Raw genomic sequence first — 20,933 nt, forward strand, 5'->3', positions numbered from 1 at the left:
TTCCAGTCTCGCCCCGGCCTCCCGCCTTCCCGGCCGCCAGGGCGCATGCGCGGGGTGCCGGAAGGAGGCCTCGGGCGGCGCGCGCTCCACGGCTGGCTTTGCAGAATGCCCACTTGAAGTTAAGCTTCTGACGCCCCCTTCCGTCGCCGGCAGCAAGAGCGCGACAGGAAGCTCACATCTCTCCCCATCTGATTTCCCCATTTTGTTCTTCTACGCTTCTGCACACCCTCCGACGGTCGGCTTTACTTTTGTTCTGTTTTGTTTGCCACGCCAGGCTTCTCCCTGGGCGCCTCTCTGTGGGCATGCAGGACTCCGCGAGCAGAGTGAGAAGCGTTCTCACGGGGTCCTTAGCCTCGTAGTCAAGGTGACCTGAGAGCGGCTAAGTCTGGCCTCTACTGGGGGGGGGGGTCCGGTACGTGACCACGCCCATTACAGTTGTGCAGAGAATAGGCCGGATTTACCCAAAATTATATTGGGAGATGGAGGCTTACATTCTGTCCAGGTGCTAAATAAATGGTGGAGTTTGAGGGTTATGCACCTTTCCATAATTATTACTAACTAGAGCAGCAGAATGGTCTCAGTTCCATTATTCAGCCCGGAATTTGTCCCCCCTAAGTAGGTGGTATTCCCTTTGAGGTGCTACACACGTCAGAAGTGATGACCTGTTGCCTTTCTGCAGAAACATAAGCAGGTGCTTTCCCTATTGAGCATACTTGAAAGTAATACTAAGTAACACTAAGTAAGTATCATTGTTGCCAACCAGCCCGCTGTGTCCTGCTCAACGGATAAGCTCCCTGGGCTGGGGCTTGGTAGCTTTTGATTCCTCAGCCATTTGACAGCTGTAAGCAGCAGGCTGGCAGGTTTTGTATAAATCAGAAAGTGGGGATTCCTCCGTCCCTGGTAACTTAGTAAGAGCTGTAGCTCCAGACAGAGAGGCACCTTTGGCTTTGAAGAGTTTCCAGGAACTCTTCTAGTGACCTAGTTGGAAAGCTCTCAGCCGCTTTCTTCCAGTTACTGGACCTAATGTGGCAGCACCAAGGACGGAGGCATAGTAAGGTTTGTCCCAAGTGAGCCAGGCTTTACAGCCAGCAAAGGGCGTTTGCACCAATCTGGGCAAACAGGGAACTCATGCAAATGAAGACTTACGTTTGCACCAATCATAATATATCCCTTTGGCACCAGTCATAACACATCCTCCTGCTAGGGGACTATGGGAAGGACTGTGGGAAATTCCACCATGCCACTGGGGAGGACAGGGGGGACACAAACAGTCCTGGCTGAGCTGCACCATCAGGAGTTGGAGCAATTAGCTGCCATCACTGTGTGGTTTTTCTCAAAGCCTTTATAGAGGATTCAAAATGGCCGGTCTGTCTGGCTGTTTGAATGACAGTCCTGGTTAAGGTAGCCAAGGGAGGAAGGGATTGTCTAACAACTAACTGTGGTTTTAACAATGCTTAAAACCTGGACCACTGGCCCAGAGCAAGGTGAGTCCCTCTCAACTGTTTTACCATTTTTTTTCTTCCTTTCTCTGTTAGTGAGTTTGAGTCTGTTATATAGCCTAGACTAGCCTCAAACTCTCAATTCTCCTGCCTCCACCTTCAAATGCTGGGATTAGGCACCATGCCCCGCTCTAGTATTCCTATAAACATAAGAAACAGGGAAGTAAAACAAGATGGCTAAAGCCATACAGCTATCAGGGTAACACCAGGGTGTAAGCGCCCCAATTTCCCATCAAGTGTGCCCCTCCTCTTTAAAAATCTGCTTGCTTTTCTATAGCTCTTTCCTCTGAATTAAAACATTCCCTCCTGATGAGAGTGGAGAAGGCTCATGAAATTCAGAACAAAGTTGCAGTACACGACCCTTTCTCCCAGATTATGTCACCAGTAAACAGCTACTGGTGACAGGACTCTCTTTGGGGGTTCTATGTACAAGTCATGTAGAGGAAATGGTGATGGACAACTCTTTGATGCAAAGCTGCTCCAGTCTCACTCCTGTAAGAAACCTATCATCCACAATACTGCCAATAAGTCCCATGAGCCCCTTGGTGTGCCAGGCGAGACTTGGGTGATAAAACTTCTTTAGTGTCTCATGACTGACTTATTTGTCTAGGCTTTTGTTAATGTCTCCCTACAGAAAAGTCATGTAAGAAAGGACTATAGGGGGCTGGGGAGATGGCTCAGCGGTTAAGAGCACCAACTGCCCTTCCAGAGGTCCTGAGTTCAATTCCTAGCAACCCCATGGTGGCTCAGAACCTTCTGTAATGAGATCTGATGCCCTCTTCTGGTGTGTCTGAAGACAGCTGCAGTGTATTTATTTATATGTAATAAATAAATTTTTAAAAATAAAAAAAAGGACTATAGGTTACCTCATTGATTCAAGTTTGGGGTGACATGAGTTGTGAAAAGAACCGATACAAGAATTGGCATCAAAGACCAACAGTGTCCCACCCCCGAGCATCTTTTTATTCCAAAGTATTTGGCAACTGCGGATCGGATCGTGTGCCAAGTGCTATCCTAGGCTCCAGGGTCACAATGACCTTATCATCAGATACGTAATGAGAGCCAATACCCAAACATAATGTCAGGCCAGGCATGGTGGTGCCAGTCTTCCGGGGCAGCCCCTTTGCAGTGTTTTGGAAACCATATAAATGCAGAACTCTGAGGCCAGTGAACCAAAATGAGCAATGGTGAGGCAAAAGGCGTCTGCTTTCACTGACAACTGACTCATTCACCGGGATTTTATTGACACTCCACTGTTACATAGGGAGGAGAGGTGTTGAGGGCAAAGAAAGGAATGCATGCATGAATGTCACAGATCTCTTCAGCTCCAGGAAGCAGCAAGCTTTGGGGAAACAGATGAAAAGGGAGGCACCCATGAGAAAGACCAGCTTGGGAGCAACAAAGAGAGGTGCTAAGAGGTTCCATATATATTTGGAATTCTGAGAGAGGGGCTAAATGACATTGTTATTCAACTGCTCAGGGGGCACACACGATATGCCAGGGGAGAGCCGGAGAAACAAATTTCTCAGAGGATTACTAGAGTTACAGTGACTAAGCAAAGCTAGAATGTCAGGAAACAGAATTAGGATTCTGGCAGGCAAGCAGAGTGCGGTCGTAGTACAGGCTAGCCATTTATCCAACCACAGCCACTACCCATCTGGAACTATGCTGAACTCTCATAGGATGACTCGAGGCAGCCTCCTTACAAAGCAATCCATTGTCACTGTCACTCCAGCTACAAAGATGAGGACACCGAGGCTTCCAGGTTAAACAGCTTGTCCCAGTTGTGCAGCCAGCAAGGAACAGGGGTGAGAGAGGAACAGAAGTCGGCCAGCTCTGAAATCAGGGTGCTTTTCACACTCCCCATCACCACGACATACATTTCTCAGAGGGATCCATCTGGTGGGGATGGCTTGGACATTCGTTAGTATAATTCCAGTAGATGTCATGGGACGCAGAGATTCCGGTCTGAACAGGCTATTTGTACGTCTCATGGGGAGAATATTAGAACCTGCCAGGTAGATTTGGCGGTAGGTGGGGGATGGTGCTATGGATTGAGCCCAGGGCTCTGTGCATGCGACACGGGTGGTTTTGCTGATAGAAGGAGTCACTCTAGGGATGTGTCCCTAAGCAAGGGTTCTAGACAGTAATCCGATAGTTGGGGTGGACCTGGGGTCTGACGTCACAGACCATGCCAAGAAGCTGAGTCAGGACTCGCTCCCGATTTCTCTGCTGGGAGCTCTGCATGCCCTGAACCTGACGTCTCGTGGCCTGCTCCACCTCAGCAGACAGGTTCCCCTGAGAGCCCATGGCCTGGGGGAGGGGGAGGGAGTGGAGGAGAGAAAGAAGAAAAAGCAGACACAGAGAAAGGAAGGTCCCGCTTGTAGAAGGAAGGATCCTGAATGAGGTCTGGGAAGCCTTTTCAAAACTATTCCCACCCCACAAAAACATTTAGACACCAAGCAGGTCAGCATAATCGCTACTTCTGAGACTGTAAAATCCCCACCTCCTCACCACAATGACCACAAAACTGTCCCCACCATCAGGGTTTCCACACTCCACACAGACTGTGAAGGCTGCCCCCACAAGTCTCATGTACCCTTTAAAACCCCCAGACCTTACAGATAACTGTCAAAGCTTTACCAATGTGTGGTCCCTGTCAGGGCCTTCTCAGCTCTCAGACACCCTAACTTCTCGTTGAGTCACCTACATACATCTTACAAGAGGCACCCACAATTTGCACTGGGGTGAGTCCATCCCTGCTCTCTCCACAACTCACCGCCTGCTGCTTGCTCTGGAACTCCTGCTCTCGCTCCCTGCGGTATTGCTCCACCTCCATTTGAGCCTCCTCCTTCGCCTGCTTCAGTCGCCGGGCCTTCCCTAGAGGCAGAAGGACAGTGAGTATACACACACACACACACACACACACACACACACACACAAACACACACACACAGGTGTATTCGTGGGATCACTACCCTCCAGAAAGTTATTCAGTCTCCCGTCAAATGCTAGACTGTAAAACCCACCCGTTTCTTCTATCCTAATAGTCTCAGTCCCCCGATCTGACCTCATTGTCCTTGGGACTCAAATGTCTGTTATTCCGTATCCCTAAATTCTCCTTCCAGACTCCTAAGAGAGGAAAGAGGTGGCTCACTCTTCCTGGCATCGGCCACCTTCTCCGCTGCCCGCTTCTCAGCCTGGAGGAGCTGCTGGATACCCTGGGACTGACTGGCCATTTTTGTCACTAGAGAAGATGCTGTTCCGAAGGCGACCAAGGTACCAGTCGGCTCCCACCCTCCAGCGCCTACTCCTCCGGTCCCTTGATGCGATCCTCCACTCCCCCTGGGTCTTAGTGCTCCCGTTTTCACTCAGTCTCCTGCACCGGGTGGGTGTCTCATCCTCACACCGATGACTGGTCCTCCTCTCGAACCTCACTGATGTAGTATCCTAAACGGCCGCCCGAGGGCAGCAGAGACCAGCCCTGTGCTCACTACGCAGCAGGTGCAGGGCCTCTCCGTGTCACCAGGGTCCATAGAGATGGGGCTGGGGGAAGCGGAGGGCAGCGTTTGGGTGGGAGGAGATCTTGATTGGTGGTCTCGAAGGAGACACAACACAAAGGCGATGAGAATGGTGTGGGAAGGTAAGGATGTGCTTGGGCACAGTACGCTGGGTTTCACTTATCACTCCCAACTCTGTGTCTCCACGCCTCCCTCCGCCCTTCCCCCGCTTTTCAGCCTCCATCTTCTCTTTAGACACCCCACCCCCCCCCAAAACAGAACGTCTGCATACATCCCCCTACCCTGTCCTACGTTTGCCTTGTTAGTGTCTACTCATGTGTTTTTCTTTTTGGATTTACCCATATACTTGGCCTAATTGTGATTAGATGGGGGGGGGGGGGTGTTTTGAGACAGGGTTTCTCTCCATAGTTCTGGCTGTTGCGGCAGCTCCCCCTGTAGACCAGGTCTGCCTCCGCCTCCCTTCGGAACCTCGCCTCTAATCTTCGGCTTGCAGGTGGAACCTATATCGCAAATTGTCTTGTTTCCCCTCCGGAGGCCTAATCATGAGTCACCCAGTCGGGGCGGAACAATTTCCGGGATGGGAGCCACACAGTTCATTTCCGCCCGACACTTGCGCGTGTGCCTGCGCCATTTCCTGCAGCCTTGCGTGCCTCCTCCCTCCACACCTCCCTTCTCCGAGCGTCCTTAAACCCAGGCCTCCGGCCTCCGTCTCTGAGGGTCCTTGAGGGGGGCGGGGAGCAGGTCTGATGAGTAACCCCTCCCCCCAGGCCCCAGAGGAAGAAGCCTCTACGTCTGTCTGTCGGGTACATTATATTCCATTTCTAGATCGCTCTTTGAATTCGTGACTTTTCTTCAGATTTGTGGCTAATGAAAATTTACCCCGTCTGGCCTTACTTGATTTTTTTTTCCTGTCCAAAGTTCAGAATTAACTTTTTTCTTGGGCTCTGAAGCCTTAAAACAACTATGTATCATTTTCTCAAGAAATTAACATCAAAAATTAAGTCTGTGACCCGCCCCCCAGCCCCCAACTCCACCCCACCCCCGCCCCAAACTTGTCATCTGCTAAGGGATGAGAGTTTCGAATAGGCCTTATCTCTTGCTGGAGATGCGAGGGGGAGGGAATGGGAGGTAAAGGGAGAAACTGGAGAAAGAGCCGAACTGGGTCCTCACCGCTGCCGTTTCCCACTTCTTCCTCAGCCCCAGAGTTCCATGGCCTCCGTTTCCCGCCGGCACCGCCGAGAGCGACGCTTCAGGCGGTACTTGTCTGCAGGACGGCTGGTGCGAGCCCAGGCTCTCCTCCAGCGACATCCCGGCCTTGATGTGGATGCTGGGCAGCCCCCGCCTCTCCACAGGGCCTGTGCCCGCCACGATGCCCCTGCCCTGTGCTTGCTGCTGCGTCTTGGCGCCGACCCTGCCCACCAGGACCGCCATGGGGACACGGCGCTGCATGCTGCTGCCCGCCAGGGCCCTAATGGTGAGTCTGTAGGAACTGGCCTTGAGAAGCTAGCCAGATCTGAACTGAAAGCCAGTTAACAGTTGGGAAATAAAGGCCTGGTGTGGTGGCACAGGCTTTTGACGCCGGCAAGTAGAGGCAGGAGGATCTCTGTAAGTATCCTGTCTACACAAGTGAGTTCCAGGACTACATAGAGACCCTGTCTCACACAACAAAAATAGTTGGGAAGTCAACTAGTTATTTGGTCCTTGGGAACTGTTGAAGCCATTGACCTGGTTGGTACGAAACCACGCCTTTCTAGTAACAGATAAGTTTATCAACTAAGAGGCGTGCAAGTGCGTCTGTGTTAGTGTGGTGTGGTTGCTTTTGTTTTTGAGTCAGGGTCTTGCTGGGTATCTCAGGCTGGCCTCAGCATCCCCAGATCTGAGATCGTAGGCTTGTGTCGGCACACCCAGCCCGCACCTTGCAGCTTTCTTTACATGAAGTTGACAGCTCCGGGTCAGATCCCAGCAACAAGGAGCTGGCCCCACCCACCGTCCCCTCCTCCCCCAGATTAGTACGCTTCTCTCTGCACAGTTACAACAATGGCAACCTTTGTAATATGCCACAGATGTCTTACAAAGTATCCATGCCGTCTGTTGTCACATGATCAGCTGGGATGGCCAGAGGACGTTAAACTTTTGGGAGGTGTTATTTATGCCCGAGTCATGTTCCTTGACACATACCTGGCCACCAGTTTCCCTCCTTCTCACCAAAATTCTGTAACAAAAATCTAACTGAAGCTGGTGGTGCAGGCATTAATTAGCCCCTCTGGAGGCAGAGGCAGTCAGGTCTCTCTGCATGCTCAAGGCCAGTCTGATCTACATAGTGAGTTCCAGGCTAGCCAGAGCCACATTAGAGAGACCCTGTCGCAAAATAACAGCCAAGCATCACAAGTCCTCGGTTATGGCTTCAGAGTGCAGACAGCCTTTTTGTGTTGTTTGTGCTATGGGAAGATAACCAGCCCAGAAACAACATAACCACCTAGAAAGACAGGAAGTTCACAGTGGTACTACCGTAGTCCCAGCCTCAGGAGCTCTAGGTTCACCTCAAGGCCATTCTGGGCGGGGCCTAAGAATCTTAAAAAGTGAAGAGAAAAAGCCATCGAGCAATTCTAACCTCCAGAGGCTGCGGTGACAAGTTTTATCTCACTGAGGTTAACACTCATGTTTTCTACCAAAACCTTGTGCTCACCTGCCCCTACTCCCCCAACCGCTTGACCTAGACCCAGACCTTGTACTTCTAGATGAGTTTTGCCAAATCCCATAGTCCTGAAAACAAATGGAAGGTGTTGCCTCTGCAGTGACAGCAAAAGCAGTTCCCTGGAGAGCAGCTTCCTGACTAGGACCAGAGGGGAGGCCCGTCCATCGTGAGAGGGCCTTCTGACCACAGGAGATCGTGAACGTCAGCCACCCTGCTTACTCATCTCCAGCTTAGCCTCTCCTCAAGCAAAACCAAAACCAAAACCCTTTAACACAAGCAGGTTGGTGGGCTTTACATAGGTTGCTTTGTTTTGGTTTTTTAGCTCAAAGAGAAAAAGTTTGCAAAGTACAGGCTGCAGCTGCCCAGCTGGTTTTATTATGGAGTACCTGAAGAAGAGAAAGTTCCAAGATTCCTTGAAAGTCTTGCAGACTGTTCCGAGCGGAGTAGCAAGCCAGAAGCAGCTTTGCCCTCCAGTTTGAGTTTTCCAGGGCAAAAATGCAATTAAACACAGCTCGGGACATCTGCAGCCAGCAACTTTGCTTACAGACGCAAAGAGGTAGCAGTTAAATGGTAGGGCAGTTAACCTTTAGCTCAGAGTCACATTGTACAGGGATTTAAGGCTGGACCAGAGCCCAGTTTACCGGTAAGAGCTTATAGCCGTCAGTTTACCTAAGGTCATTTTAGCACTTAAAGTATTCTTAGGTAAGCTTTCAGGAGAGGCATAGCTACATATGGTTCAGCTGCCGGCTACAGTTTAAGAGACAGCTCCCTGGGTGGTAACAGTGCAGTGCAAATCCTGAGTCCTGCACACTTACCTCGGGAGCTTGTTTAGTTGACCTCGTGAACCTCACCTGGAAATAGCTGCAACTCTGCTGGGTGATAAGTACGCTCTGTCTGTGCAGTTCAGGTAAACTTGGCTGAGTAGCTCCTAATGGTGGAGTAGGTACGTCCACCTTTGTATTGAGTTCTGAGGAGCCTGTGAAAAGTTTAATACACCGTGGCGAAAGTGAGGCCTTCCTGGGGAGGTTGGGGTACTTGTCTGGATGCCTCCGTTGAGAGGTTACAATGTTCCAAAGAGGAAACGCTTCCCGCCACACTGCTCCCTCGCCTCATGCCGCCAGGTGGCGCTCTAGCCCCAGCGTCTCCATCTCATTCAGCTTCCCGCTGCTTTGAAAATAATTTGAATCATTACTTCTTTGAGCAGATGAAGTGATTGAACCTTCTGCAGGAGTCACCCCTCGATTCCTGTGTTAGGTCAGAGTGGTGCCCCAGATCACTGAAGTGACTAGGCAGGTTTATCACACACAGTAGGAGACCAGAAGAGGTCTAACACTTTAGGTTTTTTTTTTTTCTTCTTTTTGGACATCATGGGAGAACAGTTTCACCTGTCAGAGGGACCCATCAGTAAAGCATGTGTCAAGCAGTGGCCATGCTGCACAGAGCAAGCACGAGTGGACTCTGACAAGCGGTGTAGTTCTCTCAGGGTTTGGGGGAGAAAAAAAGCCATCATTCTGATGTTTGGGCTTGGGGTTTAAGGTTTGCTTTGATCTTCTTTGGGGTTTGGCTTGCTGGTTTGTTGGGGTTTTGAGACATAGTCTTTCTCCGTAGCCTTAAACCAGGCTGTCCACAAACTCAAAGAGATAAATCTGACTCTCTCTGCTGATCCAACACCAGGTCCCCAATACCAGTGGGAGCCAGCACCGAGCCTCAGTCCTGCAGCCTCCCTTTCTCTCTTCTCATTTGAGACAGCGGCTGCTGTGCAGCCTCTTGACTGGTATTCTGTGGTATTCCTGACTGGGGCGCAGGCCCGAGCCTCCAGGCTTGTTTCGTGTTTGTGTCTTCCTCACCGTGCTTCTGATCTGTGGGCGTGGCAGCAGACAGCATCCACTACCTCCCTGATCTGCACAGTGGAGGCCAGAGGTGGCCTTGTTTCAGAATGACTGGGCACAATTTATGTTCCACCTGTCCTTCCAGCCTTGCATTCTGCACACCCACAGACCTGTCACCTCGGCCACAGTTGTCTTAAGTGACCCTAGCACAGGTTTCACAATCCTTGCCCTGTCGGGAAGTGGGTGGTGAAAGAGTTTACCAGAGCACGGGCATGGTTGCACCTAGGCCTGTAATCCTAGCACCTAGGAGGCCAAGGCAGGGGGATTACAAGTTCAAGGCCAGCCTTGGCTACATAGGCAATTCAAGGCCATCCTGAGCTACAAGAAACCCTGCCATGGGGTTGGGGTGCCAGAGACAGAAGGCACCGCAGAAGAGAATTTATTGCTGCAGGCAGACAGTAGAGAGAGGCTGTCTGCACTTGGCATCAGGAAGTGTCTTCACACCATGGTGCCCTGGTCATTCAGATCTCGCACAATGGACACTTGTGTTGGCTCATGCCAGCTCAGGTCTATATTCCTTTACTAGGGGATACATGTCACAGTATAAGTTGGGTTTGTTACTGTTACTGTTACTGTTGTTGTTGTTGTTGTTGTTGTTTTAAGATTTATTTATTTTATGTATGTGAGCACACTGTAGCTGTCTTCAGACACATCAGAAGAAGGCATCAGATCCCCCACTACAGATGGTTGTGAGCCACCATGTGGTTGCTGGGATTTAAACTCAGGACCTCTGGAAGAGCAGCCAGTGCTCTTAACCACTGAGCCATCTCTCCAGCCCGAGTTATTTCTTACAGTCCCAAGCTGTCATGAGTGACTAGGGGTCTGACCCCTGACGGCCTAAGCCTGCTCATTAAAGAATTCTCTGGGGGTTGGGGATTTAGCTCAGTGGTAGAGCGCTTGCCTAGGAAGCACAAGGCCCTGGGTTCAGTCCCCAGCTCCAAAAAAAAAAGAACCAAAAAAAAAAAAAAAAAGAAAAAAAAAAAGAATTCTCTGTGGCACTGTTGTGAGGCCCTGAGGTCACTGCAGCCCAGATCATTAGGTCTTCCCCCTTTAGAATTTAGTTTTCTTTTTCCATCTGTGTGTTGAGATCAGAGGATACTCTTGGCCGTTGGTCCTCAGCTTCCATTGTATTTGAGACAGGGTCTTGTTTGTTTTTCAACCCTGTCAACCGGGCTGCCTGGCCCATGAGTCTCTATGGACTCCCAACTCCACCTCTTACTTTGCGGTGGGAGAAGTGGGATTGCACGTGTGTGCTGCTGTGACTGAGTACAGGTGTGTGCTGCTGTGACTGAGTACAGGTGTGTGCTGCTGTCACTGTGAGTGCAGGTGTGCGCTGCTGTCACTGCGAGTGCAGGTGTGCGCTGCTGTGCCGTGAGTGCAGGTGTGTGCTGCTGTGACTGTGAGTGCAGGTGTGTGCTGCTGTGACTGTGAGTACAGGTGTGTGCTGCTGTGACTGTGAGTGCAGGTGTGTGCTGCTGTCACTGCGAGTACAGGTGTGTGCTGCTGTGACCGTGAGTGCAGGTGTGTGCTGCTGGGGCTGGGATTGCAGATGTGGGTGCTGGGGATGCAAACTCGAGTCCTCAGATTTCCGTGGCAAGCACTTTATCAGTATTGTGTTCTTCCAGACCCAAAGTTAATTCTTTGTGGTCCTGCTCAAAGACAGCAGCAGCCTCGCTTGAGCCCTGTCCTGGGCAACGAGCCATCACAGAGCAGCACCCGCACACCCCTACGCATGAGGCTCACAGGAGAGGGAGGCCATCGTCTGGAGTTGTGTCAGGGCTGAGTGCAGCCCTTGCTTTGCTGGCAGTGCTGATCTGTCACAGAGTCATGAGACCATGGGATATTAACTTTGTTGGAAGGGGGAGGTGGAGTTGCTGTTGAAGGGGACCAGAGGTCAGATGGTGACAGCAGAGCAGGGGCTCCTGGGTGGTGGGAGGCGGCATCCGTGTTTACGCAGCGGCCGTTCTCCCTGAGGCATCACCGTCTGGAACCAAGAGACCTAAAATCAGGAAGACATTGATTTACCACCAGGTTTAGTAAGCAAGGGCCAAAGACACACAGCAGAATGAAAAACAGAGGGTTCATGAGAGCTAAGGGAGGCCAGACACCTAAAATTGCTGCTAGGAGGTGCCCCACCCAGGAGGCTGGCGAGAGAGACCCCTGAGTTAGACCACGGCAGCTGCATTGTTCCTGGCTGGATGAAGGGGTGAGAATCATCTGAACACCAGGGAGGACCTCGGGGAGGACCGCAGGGGAGGGCCATGCAGTACTGAGACTTGCAAATATTGTAAGTTAGAATATGAAAGCTGCGAACGTTAGAGCTGTCCCTGAACAGGATCATGTGTGTCGTAGCCATGTCTCCTTCTTGAGAGGTTTTGAGAGTCTCAGACCATCGGGCAAAGATGGCGCCTTCTAGGTGAAGAGCTGATTCCTTAAGACAACAGAATATGAGCAAAATAATGGTGAGCATCCCCTCGTCCAAGGCCAGCATCACACAGAGCCTGTGGGAAGATGGAGGACATTGGGGGGGTATGCGAGTGAGAGTGTGTGTGTGTGTGTGTGTGTGTGTGTGTGTGTGTGTGCGTGCAGCAGTGACCATTGGGATGGAAAGAAACCCCACATCTGTCTAGGGAGCCTGAAATGTTGGGGTAAAGGCGAGACCGCCCAGATAAGAGGTCTCCTTAGGGGAAGAACCAGACATGAGTCCCGTGATGCCTGAGAGGCAGAGAAAGACGGGGCTTGAATTGGAGAGCGGGCTACTCAGTTAAGCACTGTTGCTCTGGCAGAAGACCCAGGTTCAGTTCCCAGCACCTGGGGGATCTGACCCCTCTTCTGACCTCAGAAGCAAGCATCAGGTTCCCACATGATGTATATACATAAATGTTGGGAAGACGCTCAGACACATAAAACCTAAGAACAAATTATTTTTTAAAATGAGTTTCAAAAATGGTATCATTGGAGCTCAGAAAGGAGAGAGAAATCACCTCGGCTGCTCACTAGTGTCTGGGGGTGTTTGAAGATGGGTTTCACCTGCTGCTCCCTAAAAGAAGAGAAGCATCTCCAAGCAGCGTACAGGAATGGGCTGCAGGAGCTCTGACTAGAACAGGCCTCCCTCCAGACGCAGACCAAGCGACAGACCTTACAGTGTGGCTGCACTGTAGCTGCAGTCAGAAGACAGGAGCTGACCGGGCCCTGGCCACGGGACTCTGAAGGGTCTTCTGTCCTGAGAGAGAGTTGGTTGTCTTTTGGATGTTCGGTTGGTTTTTTTGAGACAGGGTTTCTCTGTGTAGCCAAGGCTGTCCTGGGACTCACTCTATAGATCAGGCTGGCTTTGAACTCAAAGATCTTCCTGCTTCTGCCTCCGAGTGCTGGGGTTAAAGGCAGGAGGGAGGGAGGATTTTATGGTAAATCCAGTTCCCAGTTTGTGCGAATGTGAAGTGCTCCCCAAAAGGTGCAATCAGACTCAGCTGTTCTCACCCTGGTCCAGTGGCATGGCGCATGGGGACAGCAGTTGGCCTCTGGTCTAAGAGATCGTAGAAGAAGGGCCAACCCTGAAGGGCTTGGAAGGGCTGAGGTGAGTTCAAAGTGTGGCTGGGCGGGTGGACCGAAACGGCTGAGTCTGGAGTACAGCCGGGTGAGGTCCCTTTATTGTTAGATTTGCCCCCTCCCCCTTTCTAGAAGATTGAGGGCGAACAGCAAGAAGGTGGCTCTGGAGGACCTTGCTTGTTCTCAGTGACACTGGGAATGAAGACCGGGTCTCTGACAGACTGAAGGGAGCAGGGAGTCAGATCCAGGGCTTGTGTCACAGACGAGACCTCTGATGCAGTTAGTTTTTACCACCCAGGGTCTCCTAGACCTGGTGATCAGGGCGCATGTGCATGAACCTCAGCTTCTTAGTTTCCCTGTCACAGTTCTACACTGCACAGGCTCTAGAAGGGAGGGGCCCTGAGACCCAGGAGCAATCGAGGATTGTGTGTCAAAGCTGGGGCACAGAGCAGGCGGTGCAGGCTGAGCCCAAGGAGGGTGTGGCAGCCCAGCTGTGCTGAGACAACATCTCGGGGACATTTTTATGGCAGTGTTGGGAAGGGAAGGCGGATGGAACATAGGCCAGGGTGAGGGTGAGCCTCATGGTAACCATGGACCTCTTGGACCTCTCCAAAACCAGGAGCTGCCCTGGGCCCAAGATCTCACTGGCTCATGTGGGTACTTGGGATCCCTTTTGAGAAGTGTTCTACGGCAGCTAGCTGCCTTGCACCTCTCCTCAAGCGTGCTCTGAAAAACACGGTCTTGGAGAGGTAAACCCATTGAGTCGTTTCTTGAAGTCAACAGCTGTTGGTACTTAATACCTGATATGGCTGCAGCCAAGCATCTGAATGGTGGCCGAGGTCTTTGGAGCACAGGCTCCCCTGAGAAGAGGAGGGTGAGACCCCAGGGGAGGAGGTGGCAGGTTTTGCTTTGTGCTAATACTTTCTTCATCATAGTCATTGTCATTGTCGTCGTCGTCATCATCATCATCGTCATCTCTTAGTTTTGCTGTTGTCGTCTTCTGAGACAGGGTCTCTACATAGTGCTGGCTGTTCTGGAACTCACTGTGTAGAACAGGCTATCCTGGAATAAACAGAGCCTCTGCCTCTCCAGTGCTGGGATGAAAGATCTGTGCGCCTGCACCTGGCTTGAAAACAAATGAGCAAAACCCTGGCTTTGTTAAAATTCAGCCTTCAAAGTAACAAAAAGCCTGACAGACTGGCAGAAAATAGTCTTCATGGCCAAGACAAAGGGGCTGTCACTTGAAGGCAGCTTTGGTCAGTGCTCCAGGCAGCAGCATCTCAGGAGATGCTTGTGGGAGGCAGAGGTTAGACTTGAGCTGTGGGCTGGTGTGCTGCACTGCATGGGGTTTCAGTGCCCTAACAGGCAGCTCGCAACCGCTTTCGAGCTCTGTCGTGCAGGCCTTGTGACTGACTGGGACCGCCCTGTGCACACTCGTAAGTGTTAGTTTTACTCTCGTCTTATCTTTTCCATTTTGGAAAAGTCTAGTCATTTCACCTTAGGAGAATCTTGATTTACACATGCAGACCTTCTTAACTAAAAATACCCTTTTCCTTTCCACCTTCCTCACCCAGAATGCCTCTCCACTCACTGCCTCTGTGTACTCCTGTGTACTCTCTTCTTACTTCCTAACCAGAGGTAGCCCTTGGCATCACTGCAGACTTGATAGCTGACTAGGAGGCTCTTGTCTGTCCTGAGTCTTTATTACTGCTTGGATTTTTTTTTTTAAGCTCTTTTTATGCTTTAAAAAAAATATGTTGAGTTAAAGAATTACAGAGTATTTCATTCCTGTCAAAGCTGGGGAGGGTAACAATTGACCTTGGGCGGGAATTGTCTCAGCTTAAGCCCCAGACAGGAAACAGAGCGTACAGTATTGCAACAGTGTTGTGTGTTGACTTTGTAGTTGCAAGTTTTAGATTCCAGATGCAGTTGTTCCCTAAAAAAAAAAAAGAAAGAAATAGCAAGTTGTTGGGTTTCCTTAGAGGACAGGGAGAGGAGAGAAAGAGAGGGATAGAGGGGAGGAGGGGAAGGGAAGGCTGTCCAGTGGTGGGGACTGGAGATTCTGTTGGGTCCAGGGATGGCAGACTGGACCTAGAGCAGTTGTGTTTGGGGCAGGTCTTGTCAGGGCTGAGGAGAGTCCCAGATAGTGTTTCAGCCTCTGTCCAGGGCACAGATGTTGGGGTCTGGTAGTTGTTCTCTGGGTTTCCTACCTGAAGTTTTTTAATGTGTGGATGAGGGAGAGGTGCAGTTGGAAGGAGGGGTTCTGCAGAGGAGAAGGTGGGGTGCAGTCACCAGGTGGAGGGGTGCTGGTCTCGGAGAAGCTGGAGGTTAAGTGGGACCTTGTGTGGCCATCAAGGATATCACCTTAGGCTGAGTTCAAGGGAGACCAGTATGGAAGGCACCTGTTTGGGTCCCATGCTAAAGCCATGAAGGGGAGATTTTTTTTCTTAAAACGATGGCAGATCCAGCTGTGGGACAGGGCTGAAACGGCGTGTTGTTCTGTGGCCAGCCGAGTCAGATTTCATTACAAAGGAAAATAAGGTTTTGTTGGCTTCATTTTTTGAGAAGTTGAAGATAGAGGTTAGGCGGCGTGAGTCAGTGGTCATGAAGCCCATCATGTACTAGAGATGCGCGCTCGCCCAAAAGGCCTCTTGGGAGGGCAGCAGGCCTCTCTGTTTCTAGTGCTGACTTGGCTGAGGTTTGCCCTAAACCCTCCAAGAACAGGGACCTCTGATTCATGGGGTGAAACCCTGTTGGTCAGGCCAGACTGGCCTCAAAGAGAGACACAAATAACTAGCCAGTAAGTTGGGGCTCACTGTCCCTGAGAGAGTAAACCTTGGGTAACCCATGGGTCTCTTTGTTCAGAAAGTCTGGCTGGGATGGGGGAGCTGGGCGGAGTTTGTTGTTTGCTTATCTGTGGTGTTGAGGTTCCAGCCCCCAAACCTGTTCCTTTCTCAGTGTGGTCCCTCCTCTCTGAGTGGAAGTGCCCTGCTGTCAGAGGTGAGGAGAGGCTTATGCTTTTGTCATTAAGGGAAAAAGTTTCTTCCACATAACTTTTCACATATGCTTCCCTGTATGAAATGCGTGTTGGCAAACATGGGGGCACAAACCTCCAGGGAAGGCAGCAGGAAGAGAAGATGTTAACGAGCTTTAAATGAGTTGATTAGGGGCTGGAGAGGCAGCTCAGTGGTGAAGAGCACAGGGCAGCTCAATGGTCGAGAGCACAGCGCTCCTGCAGAAGACCCAGGTTCAGTTCCCAGCACCCAAGTTAGGCGGTTCACAACTGTACCCACTCCCCATGAGTGAGTCCCAGGACAGCAGGGCTGTGTGGAGACCCGCGTATTTTCCTGGTTACTAGTGTTCATTTGCAAGTAGCCTGCTCATTTCTTTATTCTTCTTCCTTTGGAGATGTTTTCATAGTCATACAGATATGCAAGTCTTTTTTCTAGTATATTATCTGTTAAAACATTGTATTTTCTCACCATCTATTCTTTAAAAGTTTTTATTTCTTGGGGTTGGAGAGATAGCTCATTGGTTAAGAGCACTAGCTGATCTTCCAGAGGTCTTGGGTTCAAGTCCCAGCAACTACATGGTGGCTCACACCCATCTGTAATGGGATCCGATGCTTTCTTCTGGTGTGTCTGAAGAAGGTGACAGTCTGATCACACACATAAAATAAATAAATCATTAAAGGGGGATGGTATTTAATTCTCTTCAAAATTTCCTTGGTGACTTCATTTTAGCTTTAGGAAGATCGGTGATGGCGGAGACCAGATGAGGAAACGAGACTCCCAGCTGCCTATCACCCATGGGGTCTCTGTTCAGAAGTCTGGCTGGGACAGGGAGATGGAACTGGAACTCACTCTGTAGATCAGCCTGTCCTCAAACTTACAAAGATCCACCTGCCCCTGCCCCTGCCCCTGCCCCTGCCCCTGCCCCTGCCTCTGCCTCTGCCTCCCAATTACTGGGATTAAAAGCCTGTGCCACTACTATGTCTGGCTTACTAAAGCCATTTTTTAGCAACATGAGAGGTTGTCATGCACTCACATGGTAGTCTATGCATGTTCCAGCTCAGAGCATCCATCCTCAGCAGACACGCCTTGTCCACACACGTGCAGGTTTGAGGCTTTGGAGACACAATCTGACAGCCCAGGTGAGGAGAGTTCTGTGTCCCTGAGGGAAAGTAAGGATGCTAAATGACCAGGCCGTGAGGAGGAAGGGCTGTTAGTTCACCGAAGCCTGGCTCCACAGTGAGACTCTGTCTCATAAAAATACCAAGACAGACAGCTCCTGCGCCAGCCTCTTGGACATTTTACCACATGTGATATGTGCAACCCAAGTATTCTGTAGTGAGACCTGCTAGGCTGCAGTTACAGAATGTTCTAGGACACGCTAGACTATATGAGACCCTCTCAAAACACATGCTCGGGCTGGAGAGATGGCTCAGCAGTTAGGAGGACTGACTGCCCTCCTAGAGGTCCTGAGTTCAATTCCCAGCACCCACATGGTGGCTCACAACCATCTGTAATGGGGTCTAATGCCCTCTTCTGGTGTGTCTGAAGACAGAACAGTGTGCTCGCATACATAAGTAAATAAATCTTAAAAACCCACTCTCATTTTCACATATAATCACGCACACACACACCACACCATAGCCAATAAAATAAATTGGTTGTTTCAGAGAAGAAGAAAAAAGCAAATTGTGAAGATGGGCAAATACCTCTGAGTAAATGTGCATAGTGTGGTCACCGCTCCAAATGACTTGTCATGTGTGCATTTGTATGGACCGAGGCAGGACTCGAGGACGGCAGCAAACTGTTAGCAGTTATCATCTTAGACTGTGTGTGCTGGTACACACACACACACACACACACACACACACACACACACAGGACACTCACACATAAACACTTTGCATGCTCACACTCTCAAACACTGCACGCTCTCACACAAACACATACATGCTATGCACTTGTTCACATAAACACACACTGCCCTCACACGATCCATACAGTCACACCCGCAGTGAGCCCTCATGGGAAGAAGGTGAAGGGCGGAAGCCAGGGAGGTCTTTGCTAAGTGGGACAGCTCCTCCGGAGGGTTTGTGGCCGATCACAGCAGGAAGCCTCCCTCACTCGCCCTTATGCCCTTATGTGGTTTCAGAGTGGCTTGGCACCTTGGCCAGCTGTGTAGGTCCTTCTGTCCTGTTGGCAGTTACAGGTCAGCTCTGCAACTGTGCCATCCTCCTGGTAAGCGAACGAACTTCCTGGAACCAGCAAGGCCTAGTTTCCCATTTCCTTCTGAAATAGGTCCACGGGCAGGAATGCTGCCCGGCCACTCACCTGCTTCTGGCCCCTGCAGGGCAGTTGGTAGTCCCGGCTGAGGGCAGGGTGAAGCAGGCTCGGTAGCACTTGGCTCCCCTTATAGTCTTCCTGTTGAGAATGGCTGGGGAACAGGCACCCGAGGTGTTGGCTCCCTGCCCTTGTCCACTGACATTGAGGAGGGGCTCGCTCTGCCGCTAGCAGCACCCATGTGTGTCATTGACACCCTTCACTCCCTCGGGGAAGGCTGGAGAACTCTGCTGAACACATGTGGTTTTACTCAGGTTTATTGGGTAGAAGCAGTAAGTCACTTCTATGTTTGTGTGCAGTGGCACAAAACATGGTGTTTAGGTATTTATTGTTATTATTGTATCCTGTTTGGATTTTTTGAGACAGGGTCAATCATGTAGCCCTGGCTGTCCTGCAACTCACTCTATAGACCAGGCTGGCCTTGAACTCGCAGGGTTGACTGCCTCTGCCTCCTGAGCACTGAAATTAAAGGTGTGCACCACCACGCCCGATGCGGTAATCTTAATACGTAGTTTTAGATGAGAACTATAGTTTGGAATAGTACATAGTGATAATAGCTTCAAACAAACAAACAAACAAAAAAGTCAAAAGAGGACTGGGGAGATGGCTCGGCAGTTAGAGCACTGACTGCTCTACCAGAGTTCCTGCGTTCAATTCCCAGCCACACACAGTGGCCTACAACCATCTGTAATGGGATCTAATGCCCTTTTTTAAAAATAGTCAAAAGAATTTGAAGTTGTCCTAGGTGGCAGGAGCCAGGGGCCAGAAAATGTTATTTGCTATAGTAACACTTGGAGCAAACTGAGATTGTCTGTGGGGAACAAGTCAGAACGTTCTAAACTCCACACCTATGCCTTATGTGATTGTTAGTGGATGTCCAGTTCCTCCTCATACCCAGGAGTTAAGAGAATCCAAGATGGCAGCCCCGTTGAGCCCCAGCTGACTCTGCTCACTATCTGCCCCCAGCTTACACGGACTTCTTCCTGCCACTGCTGAGTCGATGCCCATCTGCCATGGGCATAAAGAATAAGGATGGGGAGACTCCTGGGCAGATTCTAGGCTGGGGACCTCCCTGGGACTCTGCTGAAGAGGAAGAGGATGAGGAGGTTTCCAAGGAGCGGGAATGGCGGCAGAAGCTACAAGGCGAGCTGGAGGATGAGTGGCAGGAGGTCATCGGAAGGTTTGAAGGTGAGGAGCCAATTGCCACCCGCAGCTGCCCTCCCTCCCTCTTTGGCCCTGTGTCGACCTCTCCAGGCCCTCTGCCTATGGCCTCTTGGTTTCCCTATCTTTCTTGTACATCCTCTAATCACAGCCTCTCTCCAACAACCTCATCCCACCTCCCAAACAGATGATGCCTCCCGGGAGACGCAGGAGCCCGAGTCCTTCTCAGCCTGGTCAGAGCGCCTGGCCCGAGAGCATGCCCAGAAGCAGCGGCGGCAGCAGCTGGAGGCAGAGGGATCCCGCCGACCCCCAAGGGCTGAGGGCTCCAGTCACAGCTGGCGACAGCAAGAGGAGGAGCAGCGGCTTTTCCGGGAGCGAGCCCGGGTCAAGGAGAAGGAACTGTGTGAGAGCCGAGCCAGGAGGGCCCAAGAGGCTCAAGGGGACCGAGGGCCAGCGCCTCCCAGGGCCCGGCCTAGGGCAGAGCACCCTCGAGGGGCAGGGAGGGGCAGCCTCTGGCGCTTTGGCGATGTGCCCTGGCCCTGCCCTGGTGGAGGGGACCCAGAGGCCATGGCTGCAGCTTTGGTGGCCAGGGGTCCCCCACTGGAGGAACAGGGAGCTCTGAAGAGGTACTTAAGAGTCCAGCAGGTCCGATGGCACCCTGACCGATTCTTGCAGCGATTCCGAAACCAGATTGAGACCTGGGAGCTGGGCCGTGTGATGGGAGCCGTGACAGCCCTTTCTCAGGCCCTGAACCGCCATGCAGAAGCCCTCAAGTGATCCTAGGGAATGAGCAAGAACCTGTGGGGATGTAGCCTCCAGGACAGATGGAAGGAAGCAAGGTCGTGGATGGGGATGGTCAAGAGGCCGCTGCCCCGCAGAGAGGATATGGGATGGCTAACGTAATGGGTGCGAGGGTGGGGTGGGGAAGGCTCTACCACTGCTCTGGACTGCCATTTCCTAATAAGACTTGGTTCCACACCTCACTCCAGAGTCTCCTCCGTTTTTTCCATTGCTATGGTTTTCATCACCCATGACATCTCCTTTCCCGCCCAACTGTTGAAAGCCACAGCTCCCACACACCTGCAGCTCAGTCACAGCGCGCTCTCCATGGAGACCAGAAGCCCCGCCTACCCTCCCTCAGGAGGCCCGGTTCATCTTCCAGACCCTCTTGGCTCCCCACCCCACCCTTACCCCCCGCTGACTGGGGTCCCTACCAGGTTGCAGTTGAAGAAAAATGTGAACAAGAGACCGAAAAAGGAACAACCCCCCAC

General features: G+C 51.3%; 2 protein-coding genes across 5 annotated transcripts; one reads left to right on the top strand and one right to left on the bottom strand.

Moving 5' to 3' along the window:
* Positions 1 to 2,719: 2,719 nt before the first annotated feature.
* Atp6v1g2 (ATPase H+ transporting V1 subunit G2) lies at positions 2,720 to 6,502 on the bottom strand. Of its 3 annotated transcripts, none has more exons than NM_212490.2 (3): positions 4,657 to 4,927; positions 4,279 to 4,379; positions 2,720 to 3,812 (listed from the first exon to the last, which is right to left on the bottom strand). In NM_212490.2, the coding sequence occupies exons 1-3, from the start codon at positions 4,736 to 4,738 to the stop codon at positions 3,639 to 3,641; spliced, it is 357 nt and encodes a 118-aa protein (NP_997655.1). In that variant the 5' UTR covers positions 4,739 to 4,927; the 3' UTR covers positions 2,720 to 3,638. The 3 variants fall into 3 exon arrangements, with proteins under 3 accessions (NP_997655.1, XP_087454046.1, XP_087454045.1); XM_087597920.1 differs by lacking the exon at positions 4,657 to 4,927 and adding an exon at positions 6,191 to 6,502 and having other exon boundaries at positions 2,724 to 3,812; XM_087597919.1 differs by having other exon boundaries at positions 2,724 to 3,812; positions 4,570 to 4,916.
* On the top strand, positions 5,019 to 20,645 carry Nfkbil1 (NFKB inhibitor like 1). 2 transcript variants are annotated; one of them, XM_087597619.1, is made up of 4 exons: positions 5,019 to 5,142; positions 6,218 to 6,494; positions 19,468 to 19,689; positions 19,850 to 20,645. In XM_087597619.1, exons 2-4 carry the CDS (start codon positions 6,230 to 6,232, stop codon positions 20,437 to 20,439), a joined length of 1,077 nt encoding a protein of 358 aa, XP_087453745.1. In that variant the 5' UTR covers positions 5,019 to 5,142; positions 6,218 to 6,229; the 3' UTR covers positions 20,440 to 20,645. The 2 variants fall into 2 exon arrangements, with proteins under 2 accessions (XP_087453745.1, NP_997674.1); NM_212509.2 differs by lacking the exon at positions 5,019 to 5,142 and adding an exon at positions 5,661 to 5,823.
* Positions 20,646 to 20,933: the final 288 nt, after the last annotated feature.

Source organism: Rattus norvegicus, chromosome 20 (genome assembly GCF_021556685.1).
Source record: "Rattus norvegicus strain SHRSP/BbbUtx chromosome 20, alternate assembly SHRSP_T2T, whole genome shotgun sequence".
In the NCBI taxonomy this organism is placed as follows: domain Eukaryota; kingdom Metazoa; phylum Chordata; class Mammalia; order Rodentia; family Muridae; genus Rattus; species Rattus norvegicus.